Genomic DNA, 11455 nt, shown 5'->3' with positions numbered 1-11455 from the left:
GATGTAGAGAAAGAGGAGAGTGGTAGCTGTATCTTGGAGACTTCGCACTGTATCTTGAAATGAGTTTTGTTGGATCAATAAGTTCCACTATAAGAACACTCTCGCTCTGTCCCGGGATTGGTATCGAGGTACCCACCCCTGGTATGTATCTGCCGCCAGTCGACTTATATATATATATATGTATACGAATAGGATAGTCAACTACAAGCATTTCGAGATGAGTCGAACTCAATCCCAAAACAAATATATATGTATATATATGCTTGTTCCACCTCGAATATCCATATTTCGTAATGGTCTAAAAAGTTAATCATATTTTCGATTTGCCTTCGTAACAAATATATATAGTACTCGTTAATTTTAATAATTCTATAGAAGCCGATTTCTCTCGCGAGGAATTGCAAATATTTCATTCGTGCTTCATGTTGATTTAATCAACGAAGAGTTTCCAAATCAAGGCGGTGCTTGTTTTTCTCGAAATTGCGCTCCTTTAAATCAATTTACCATTACTACATATCTTTTCTAATGTTCATTTTCATCCACTAAATGGATATTTCAGGATATTCAGGATAATTAGGTTAGCAATTTTCAAGTGACGCCATAGACATTTTGAATACTGTTATCAATATTTTTGATTTTGAAAAAAGATAAATTTGTTTCACAAATAAAATAATCTCAATCTTTTTATATATTTTCTGTATACAGTTTTAACAATTGCATAATTTAACATTTGAGTTATTACATGATTCGTTATTTTTCGTTAAAATATTAAAAAAAAACACATGTATTTTATTTCAGTTTAAGCTTTAGGATGTGGAACATTTTGTAAAAAGCAGGTTTCAATTTTTCTGGCAAAATCACATTCATCGGTTATGCCTTGAGCTAAAATTTTTAATGAATTTTAATTTTAGATTTCATTCAATTTTAATAAAATGTAAAATTTTTTGCTAAAATTATTATTGATAAAAATTTACCTGATGCGACGCATTCTTCCTTTATTTTAATTACTTCTGGAGCTCTATCACCTAATCTTTTTGTTGCCAATATTTTCAATTTTTCTATATTATACTTGCTACCTGGTTCCAGCTAAATGATTTTCAATTATTTTTATAATGCATTTTGATTATTGTGAAAAAAAGAAAAATCTTTTACTTACAAGATTTTCTTTCTTCAGCATACACGCTGAAAAGCAACGAAGTTCCGGTTTCTCAAAATTTTTAGCTTGAAAAGCCTCCCTCACCATTCCTAAAATTGTTGATTATAAATCATGTTAATTATACTATATACTTAAAATGCAAACAAAAAATATAATTTTACTTGGAATGATTCCCCGGAAATTGCCCCCATGGAGGTTCTATCAGAATTCCGCCGGAACTTCCAACGTAATTCCGTCGGAATTCCATCGGAGTTCCAAAGAATTTCCGATGGGATTCCGACGGGATTCCGATTAATTTTTTTTTCAAAATTTTTAGAGTCCTAATTCCGTTGGAACTCCGTCGGAATCTCATCGGAAATTCTTTGGAACTCCAATGGAATTCCGACGGAATTACGTTGGAAGTTCCGGCGGAATTCTGCATAGAACCTCCAGGGGGCATTTTCCGAGGAATCTTTCCAAGTGGGTCCTTTTTACCTTTTGGTATTTGAAGTTCTTCAGAACATTCCTTTATATGTTCTTTCATCTTATTCGCTTCAGCACCCATCTATTAACAATATCAAAAAAGTGTATTTTAAAAAATTTTCATTTAGTTGTATATTAAAAATAATAAAAATAAATAACAAAATAAAACAACTGATGATATTAAACTTATATATATATATACCATTTGAATGAGCGCAATTGCGGCGAAACATAGTACAAACTTCATTTTTCTCACTGTTCACAAGAACACTAGTGAAGAGAAGAACATTTGCATGGATTTATATATCAGTTGTGGACAATATCTTAATTAAAATTGAAGGTCAAATTCTAAATTGGCGGAAATGTATCATATAATTTTCTCTATTAGTTATTTTTATTATATATGTAAAAAAAAAATATGTTTTCTGAAAGATCATAAAATTCAATTACAGTAAATTCTGTCTTTTTGTATAATAAAATTACGGAAGGTAATATTTATTACACATACTTATATACATTTAATAAGTATAATTATTGTTCCATGTATTTATTTAACTATTATTATATCATTCAAATAATATATTTTTTTACCATATAGTATATGTAAAACCGAAAGATTCTGTGTCATGAAAACATCATGATTTATACTTAATTTTCATCATTTGTCAAAGATCTCGTGTGTGCTTCAAAAATTATAGATTAAACGTAAAATTATAAAAAAAAAAAAATATTTGTGACGCTCCACAAGAAAAGGGACCTTATATGGTAGAAAAAAAATTTTAGGTTATGTTTAGTGATATTTTTTTAACTTTGATAAAAAGTAGATAACATCAAAAATAGTTTTCTTTTAATGTAATAAAGACTTAAATATAAATGTTTTGTATTAATAGTTGATTCTTTTTATGTATTATCACTTTAGAATCACAAACATAACCTTAAATTTTTGTTATCATAAGCTCCCTTTTCTCGTGGAGCGTCACATTTGGTTTTTTGAAAACGCTATAGTTAATATCATAACATTTTATTTACTAAAAAAAAAAAAAAATTTGAAATGACCTTTTTGTCTATGCTACATTTTAGTTAGTATTTTAATAAGAAAAAAAATTTATTTTCAGACGTTGTCTGATCGAGTAATACATTCCACTAGTGGCAAAGATTTTTAAATGAGATTAATTTCTCTGGAATTAAATGATGTGTTTCTAAATTTTTCATAAAACTGAAATTTATTTTTGGAAAATAAAAATTATGATTTTTAATTTTATTCTTTTTCATTACATGTTATATTATTATAAAATTAATATTTAATTATTAACTTAATAAATTATTTTTGTTTATTAAATATTACAATTTTCTTGAAGTATACTTGAAAATACACTTTTTCATATTGGAATATAAAAATATTTATCTGGTACAGCGATATGTTTCTCTAGTATAACGAAAACTTTCGCTATTCTAGTGAAACATATTCCTGTTTCAGTGAAACATATCGCTGTTACAGGTGAAAATTTTTTTTAAATAAACGTTTTTATTTTCTCTACGTTTCAATGTTAGTCACAATTTTTGTCATGATATTAAAATAAAATTCATAAATGAAAAAGCGAATGATTTTCATGGGTTAAATAAAAACATTTTTTTTTTCAACAATAACAGAATCTTTTTAATGGAATACATATATATATTTATTCGTATTACATTTTACAGTTTGTATATAATTCAAATATTTTCTCTATTCTTCCTGTCAGTGGTATCTACTTTTCTGCAGTAACGTTTAATTTGTTTTTTTTTTTCACTAATTATATTCAAAACAGGACAAATTTTCTTAAATCTTAAACATTTGATCAATTCCTGGAACTGTTTTGAGTAAACAAGTATTTAAAGCATTAACAAAGTCACACTCATCGGAAATGTTTTCTCCCATAACTGTAAATTAATTTTAGATTAGAGAAATTCTATTTTATGGAAAATTTAGAAATATAGAATTTTTTGTTTCTTACTTTGTTGATAACATTGAACTCCTGCTTGAAGTACTGAAGCACTATTATCTCCAAAAACTTGTGTTATTCTTCCCTTCATTTTTTCCAAACTTATATTATTACCGGCTGTGAGCTATGAAAAAAAAAAAATTTATTTCTTAAACTCTCTAAAAATAGAAATAGATACTGAAATAGATACTGTCAAATGAATTACTGAATTAAAAATTAATGTAATGTCTTTACATCTGATATATACTTACACTACCCTCTTTCTTCATAACACAGGCATAGAAACAATGAAATTGTGGTTGTGCCATATTTTGTTCATGACTCTCTTGAAGCATAGCTACATAATAAATTTTAATAATTAATATATTTTCGTTTTAAAATAAAAAGTAAATAATAAAAAATTTATTATACCATCTGTTATTCCAAGTTCGCTGGCGCATGATTTAACATATTCCGGATCACCATATGTACTGTTAATCTATATATTAAATAATTAATAATATTTTTATTATATTAACTAATATAAAATTTAGAAATATATTTTAATTTTTACTAATATATACTTGCCAATTGAAGTAGTACAACTCCGGCGAAAAATAATATACACTTCATGATTAGATATTTAAGAGTTGATTCTTGTTTTCCCAAAATTGACGAACTGTATACCAAATGAATAAATGCTGCAGTATTTATATGTTTGCAAAATGGCAATTTATTTCTACAATAACATATTAAAATTTAAAAAAAATTAAAGATGTATCATTTTCATAGCAGGAAATAAATTAGTTATAATGACTTTACTAAGAATTTTTGTTTAGATATGGTTATTTTGTGACTTTTTTTCTATTGCTTTATATTGTTACTTTTTTTTTTTTAGTTTCCGGTTGTCAAGTTCATAGTAAGAAAAAAAAGGTTACGTGAACCTTTTTTTTAAGTTGTGTAGCAACAAAATAGTTACAATCTTAATTTTTATAATTTTTAAAAAGAGTTAGTATTCATTTGTGCTTCTTTCGTGCAACATATTTTGAAAAACCACTCTGGGGTGTAGGTATATAGTGTAATTACTTCAAACATTCAATTTTCTAAATATATGACCACTGTATCAATATTACATGACAATATTACGAATATTGCATGGTAATATTGAGGTAATATTATTGCAACATTTATTATATTTTCCCTAAGCTAATATTACCAAACAATATTTATACTGGGAAAAATATGCTATTGAATCAACAGCATTTCTGCCAAAGGTATAAAAATTATTAATTGACAAGCATATGCTATAAAATTTGTAAAATATTTTATAGATTTTATAGCATATGCTTTTGAATCAATAATTTTTATACCTTTGGCAGAAAATGCTATTGATTTAATAGCATATTTTTCTCAGTGTAGGTAAAAATTTATACACTCAGAGAAATGGTATATTTGTCTCCGAGCCTCATTTATTTATTGCAAATATATTTTATTTCATTTAAATAAAAAATTTATTTGAGCCAAAGAAAAATTTATTTATGACAAATAAAATTGTTATTTACGCGAAATAAATAAGTTAGTAGGCTCTGAGACAAATATTTGTGTATTTAATTCAAATATATTTTATTTGATTCAAATAAATCATTTCTCTGGGTGTATGGTAATTGCTGATAACACTTATTATAATCCTCATTGAGTCGTAATATTAAGGCAATATTGCAACAATATTTGACCATAATATTCATATAGTAATAACTGTTTTAATTCTTATCAAAAATTGACTACTATAGCTAAATACTGGTACCAATACCGCACCACTAATTTTGGTAATTTTTAATATAATAATAACTCTGGTAATTTTTTCTAGAGATTTTACGCGAAGCTATATTGTCACAATATTGCCTAAATATTGCAACTTAAGGTGGATATAATCATAGTTGACAGTAATATTGCCAAACAATGTTACCTAAATGTTGCTTGGCAAATATTACTTCAATGCGGGCATAATTAATGTTGCAACAATATTGCCTGAATATTGCGATGTAATATTTGCAATATTGCCATATAATATTGATGCAATATTGTAACAATATACGTTGTAGTGTATTTTTAAAACACATTTTATATATATTAAATGAAATCTAAATATAAAAATGATTTTAAACTATAATTTTGAGAGGAAATTAAAAAAATAAAGTTTCTTATCACTTAGGAAAAATACTTAATTACTAAAATTTATAAACGAAAACTTAATTTTTTTTTATTTTAACAAATTTTTGACTTCGAGAGTGTTGGAAATTTTTAAAATCACAAATTGTTTAAATTATTATATGTATTTTATTTTTTAATTTAAACGTGGAGTGTAAAATTTTTTTTTAAATCGCATATTTAGATTTTGATAAATAAGAATTATATGCACAATTATATTTCATACTAAAAAATTTAAAAATATTAAACTACTTTTTTAACATAAAAGTTATTACTATTTTAAAGCTCACAAAATTATATTTTAAAATTTTAATTCATTAATTTTATTTTTTAATTTTAATTCACTAATTTTATTTTTTAATTTTAATTAAAATTTTTTTTTTTTAAATTCTTATTAAATATTTTTTTGTACATTCAAAGTACGTTAAAAAAAACTTTCCTTATTCTTAAATGGAGGGGAATGGAAATTATATATGTACACATATGTAATTTAATTATGAACAGAATATATTTATTCATACACTTAATTATAATTATTTTTAGTGTAATTTAAATATTTTCATTAGTTTTCTATCAATGCTGTCAATCTATTTTCTACATTAATGTCATATTGTTATATTTTTCCATAGTTTTAAAAATGATGTCCCATTTTATCCTTTAAAAAATTTTGGAAGGTCTGGAATTTTTTCAAGTATACATAAATCTACAGCATTTACAAAGTCACATTCATTGGTAATGGCTTTTGCTGTAATTTAAAAATAATTTCATATTAAAGAAATATTGATTTATAAAATTTACAGAAAAAAATTATAAACAAATGTTCCTATATCTTACATTTCTCAGCACACTCGCTTCCTGCTTTCATAATATCATCAGTTTTGTCTCCAAAATATTTAGCTGTATTTTCCCTCAATTTTGACTCGTTTATTTTATTATTGGCATCAAGCTTCGAAAAAATTATTTTTAATTATTAAACTTTACATCTAAATATGATTCATTTTTTTAAAAATATATTAATTGTACTTACACTACCATCTTTTTTCATAATACATGCAGCAAAGCAACGAAATTCTGGTTTTCCTTTATTCTTCTCAGGACCCTCACTAAGAGTAGCTATAACATAATTTTACAATTAAGACTCACGTTTAAAGAAACAATAATAATTTTTGTACCATTACTACTAATATTAATACGGATTTAATTTTCAAAAAAATTACCTTCTGATATTCCTAGTTCTTTGGCACATGCTAACATATATTCTTTATTGCCATATGCAGTGCTCATCTACATTAAAATGTGATTATAATTTTTTATTTATTAATAAATATACTAATTAGTAGAAATTAATTTTTTGGGGTAGATTTTAATAGAATGCTTACCACTTGAAAGAGCACGACACCTGCAAAGAATAGTATATACTTCATGGTGAATTTAGAAGTGAATTCTCAAAGTTCAATGTGAATATTGTTGCGTTGTTGGTCGAACTGTGGCAAATAAAAAAAAATCTGCAGTATTTATATGTTTGTGAAGCATCTCCTTTTTGACAATAATTATTATAATTTTGTAAAAAAAAAAAAAAAAAAATGAGAGGAATTGTAATATTTTTATAGCAGGAAATAAATTATCTTAACTTCACTAATCTTTTTTTGTTATTTAGATTTATCTCTTTGGTAACTTATTTTCTGTTTATGACTTTTAAATTCATAGAAAAATAACATAATGTATTGTTTCTCTTACTGTAAAGACAAGTGCGTTATATGTAAAGTACTTTAAAATCCTGTAAAGTACTTTGCTGTTTTTTTTTCAAAAATCAAATTTTCGTTTAAAAATAAAAATTTCATCATAAGATTAACAGAATTTTTTTTTCTAAAAATAAATTAAATTATCTAGGGTACAGTAATTTGCATATATATACATCTCATTTAAGCGATTTATTCATATATTTACACATTATATTAAAAATTACATTTTATTATTTAGTATTAGTTTAAATAATTTTTATATTCTTCAATCTCTACTTTCCAACTTTTTTTTTTAGTTTTTTTTCCATAACTATATGTTGTCCATTGCATTATACATCGAAATAATCTGGAATGTTTGGAACTTTCTTCACTACACAAGCATATATTGCATTAATATAATCACATTCATCAGCAATGGCTTTTTCTGTAAATTGAAATTAATTTTATATTAAATGTTTTCTATATTTTTAAAATTTACTAACAAATTATTTGCAAATATTTTTTTTTATAAACTTACGTGCTTTATCACATTCGATTAGTGCTTTTATAACTGCATCAAATTTGTCTCCATAAAACTGTTTTGCATGTGACAATAATTTTTCATGATTTACCTTATTACCGGGTTCAAGCTGTAAATATTTATTTATATTATTTAGAATTATTAATTACTATATTAGGATTATAATTAAAAATAATTTACTTACACTACCATCTTTCTTCATAAGACATGCGTCAAAACAACGAAATTTTGGGTTTGATAAATTTTTATCATGACCCAATTTAAGCATAGCTGTAATTAATTTTAATTATTAAAACACAGTTTAAAAGCAAAAGGCAATAATAATATATTTAATTTTCAAAACAAATTTGTTATACCTTCTGTAATTCCAAGTTCTTTGGCACACTCTAACACTAATTTTTTATGGTCACATAAAGCAATGCTCATCTATACATTAAGAAGTATGAATACAATTTTTATGTTTTTTTAAAATTTTTATTTTATTGTTTTATTCAATTTTAATAAAATATGCTTACCAATTGAAAAAGTACAACACCTGCAAAAAATATTGTATACTTCATGGTAAATTTAGAATAGATAACTTATTAGTTATTGTGTATATTGTATGTTGTCGCTAGATATGAACTGAATCAAACAAAAAAAACTGCAGTATTTATAGGTTGCAAAGTTTCATTTTTTTTCTGATTAAATAATAAATTTTAATTTTGTTCAAAACAAATTAGTGTAATTTTAAAAATTAAATTAAATTTTTTTTTTTCACTTTTTAAAACAGGAAATGAATTAGCCATAATAAATAACTACGGATATTGTAATTTAGATATTTTTATTTAGTCACTTATTTTCAGTTTACGATCTTCAAGATCGTAAAAGTATAATGTTATGTAAAATAAGTAATAAGTTGTAAAATAATAATTACAATTTATTTAATACCGGTCAAAGTGGACAGAAGTTATCTCAGGATAACACAGTGATATACAAAACATGTGTGAGGCATTTTTTTTATAGGACCAACAGCATCCGATTTTACAATGGACCATGAAAATTTTTGTTCCCTTTTTAATATAATTGACCCACTTGGAAAGATTCCCCGGAAAGTGCCCCCTGGAGGTTCTATCAGAATTCCGCCGGAACTTCCAACGTAATTCCATCGGAATTCCATCGGAGTTCCAAAGAATTTCCAATGGGATTCCGACGGAATTCCGATTAATTTTTTCAAAATTTTTAGAGTCCTAATTCCGTCGGAATCCCATCGGAAATTCTTTGGAACTCCAAAGAATTTCCAATGGGATTCCGACGGAATTCCGATTAATTTTTTTCAAAATTTTTAGAGTCCTAATTCCGTCGGAATCCCATCGGAAATTCTTTGGAACTCCGATAGAATTCCGACGGAATTACGTTGGAAGTTCCGATTAATTTTTTTCAAAATTTTTAGAGTCCTAATTCCGTCGGAATCCCATCGGAAATTCTTTGGAACTCCAAAGAATTTCCAATGGGATTCCGACGGAATTCCGATTAATTTTTTTCAAAATTTTTAGAGTCCTAATTCCGTCGGAATCCCATCGGAAATTCTTTGGAACTCCGATAGAATTCCGACGGAATTACGTTGGAAGTTCCGATTAATTTTTTTCAAAATTTTTAGAGTCCTAATTCCGTCGGAATCCCATCGGAAATTCTTTGGAACTCCGATGGAATTCCGACGGAATTACGTTGGAAGTTCCGGCGGAATTCTGATAGAACCTCCAAGGAGGCACTTTCCGGGGAATCTTTCCAAGTGGGGAATAATAATAATTAGTAATAAATTAGTACAATCGTTATTTTTCTAAGAAATTATAATGATCCTGTTGACGCAAGAGGTTCCATGTTATTCTTGTTATCGATAATGGTTTTTGGTATATAGAGAAAGGAGGAAAATTAGGAAAGGGGAAGAGTCGAATGAGAGGGTTAATTTTGAACGCAGTTTCCCTCCCGCATTCGTTATGAGCCGATAGCAATTGTTTGCCCTATCTTCTATTTCCACATGAACTCATATGTGTGTGTCGCATATACATGTAAATCCTACTTAAGATCCATGTGCATGAAAAGCTCTTATGTAAGCACACATTCTATATCGATATTTATATATACTATATTACAAATTCCTGATTTTACAAGAATTTTATTTTTTCCTTTTGCGTTTCTATTTGTAATCTTTTTTTTATCAGTGTATTTCAATTATTTTTAGATACAGTTTTAAAAAAATAACATTTTTTAAACTCTATTTAACATTTATCAGTATATAGAAAGAAACTAATATAATGAGAACATAAAATTGTTTTAAAATTACGGAACAATAATTAAATCATCATAAAAAGGAAATTTAAATTGAAAATTCTTTTTCACCTTATCAACCTTTTTTTTTGTAATTAAAGAAAATCATTTACTGTTTCGATTAAATCTTAAAACTCGTTTTCTTTTCTTCCTTTAAATATAAGAATCGCTTGAAGTAACTAATCAAAAGTCGTAACACGAACGAGAAGAGGTCGTAAAAAAATATCTGAATCTCGAACCTCGCCTTCCGCGAGTGAAGGCCCATCTCTTTGTGAGCGCAAACAATCTTGAGCGATAATCAGATCCCTCACGCTCCTTGTTGTGTGCGCGAGCAAAAGTGATCCCATTTTACATTGCTCGTGAGTCCCTGTAAATCATTTTGGGTCCCTCTGTACGCAAACATTTCCAGGGACACACGAGATTCGGTTCGTCTGCGTTTACATGCCTCGTAGATTTCTTTTCTTTCTTCTTTTTTTTTCTTTCTTGCCTTTGCACTTCTTTCACGATGTCCATTTGATAACGAGCTCTGCTTCACTTTCATGTAAACCCATGATGAAAATTTTCTTTGAGTTGCACGTCTAATTCTCAGAATCCTAAAAAAAAAAAAAATAAATAAACCATCATCTTCTTTGTACATTTTGTAAACACTCGTAAAATTTAAATCGAAAATTAAATGAGAGAACCCTTACAGCACAGGATGTTAAAGGATAACCTAGGATATCCATTTGCTTCCGGCAGTTTGGATATCCCTAGGACATTCTCAGAATATCCTAGGGATTTCCAAACTGCCGAAAGCAAAGTGATATCCTAGGATATCCATTTGCTTCCGGCAGTTTGGATGTCCCTGGGACATCCTCAGAATATCCTAGGATATCCATTTTCTTCCGGCAGTTTGGATATCCCTAGGACATCCTCAGAATATCCTAGGGAATTCCAATCTGCCGAAAGCAAAGTGATAAACCTAGGATATCCATTTGCTTCCGGCAGTTTGGATGTCCCTAGGACATCCTCAGAATATCCTAGGATATCCATTTGCTTCCGGCAGTTTGGATATCCCTAGGACATCCTTAGAATATCCTAGGGATTTCCAAACTGCCGA

General features: G+C 27.0%; 4 protein-coding genes across 4 annotated transcripts; all 4 read right to left on the bottom strand.

Annotated features, from left to right (window-relative positions):
- Positions 1-742: 742 nt before the first annotated feature.
- On the bottom strand, positions 743-1885 carry LOC127277369 (general odorant-binding protein 56h-like). The gene is made up of 5 exons (XM_051298462.1): positions 1821-1885; positions 1631-1700; positions 1157-1245; positions 975-1086; positions 743-882 (listed from the first exon to the last, which is right to left on the bottom strand). The coding sequence occupies exons 1-5, from the start codon at positions 1863-1865 to the stop codon at positions 800-802; spliced, it is 399 nt and encodes a 132-aa protein (XP_051154419.1). The 5' UTR covers positions 1866-1885; the 3' UTR covers positions 743-799.
- Positions 1886-3295: 1410 nt separating this feature from the next.
- LOC127277366 (uncharacterized) lies at positions 3296-4247 on the bottom strand. The gene is made up of 5 exons (XM_051298459.1): positions 4168-4247; positions 4012-4078; positions 3852-3937; positions 3613-3724; positions 3296-3538 (listed from the first exon to the last, which is right to left on the bottom strand). The coding sequence occupies exons 1-5, from the start codon at positions 4210-4212 to the stop codon at positions 3438-3440; spliced, it is 411 nt and encodes a 136-aa protein (XP_051154416.1). The 5' UTR covers positions 4213-4247; the 3' UTR covers positions 3296-3437.
- Positions 4248-6276: 2029 nt separating this feature from the next.
- LOC127277368 (general odorant-binding protein 28a) lies at positions 6277-7269 on the bottom strand. The gene is made up of 5 exons (XM_051298461.1): positions 7167-7269; positions 7005-7071; positions 6815-6900; positions 6622-6733; positions 6277-6532 (listed from the first exon to the last, which is right to left on the bottom strand). Exons 1-5 carry the CDS (start codon positions 7209-7211, stop codon positions 6438-6440), a joined length of 405 nt encoding a protein of 134 aa, XP_051154418.1. The 5' UTR covers positions 7212-7269; the 3' UTR covers positions 6277-6437.
- A 428-nt stretch (positions 7270-7697) lies between these two features.
- Positions 7698-8666, bottom strand: LOC127277367 (uncharacterized). Its single transcript, XM_051298460.1, has 5 exons — positions 8565-8666; positions 8406-8475; positions 8234-8319; positions 8047-8158; positions 7698-7953 (listed from the first exon to the last, which is right to left on the bottom strand). The coding sequence occupies exons 1-5, from the start codon at positions 8607-8609 to the stop codon at positions 7859-7861; spliced, it is 408 nt and encodes a 135-aa protein (XP_051154417.1). The 5' UTR covers positions 8610-8666; the 3' UTR covers positions 7698-7858.
- Between the last annotated feature and the right edge of the window lie 2789 nt (positions 8667-11455).

This window comes from Leptopilina boulardi, unplaced genomic scaffold (assembly GCF_019393585.1).
Source record: "Leptopilina boulardi isolate dan_hultmark-lab unplaced genomic scaffold, ZJU_Lbou_2.1 LbouV2_165, whole genome shotgun sequence".
NCBI classification, from domain to species: domain Eukaryota; kingdom Metazoa; phylum Arthropoda; class Insecta; order Hymenoptera; family Figitidae; genus Leptopilina; species Leptopilina boulardi.
The sequence above is the reverse complement of the archived record's forward strand: the minus strand, read 5'-3'. Positions and strand labels throughout refer to the sequence as shown.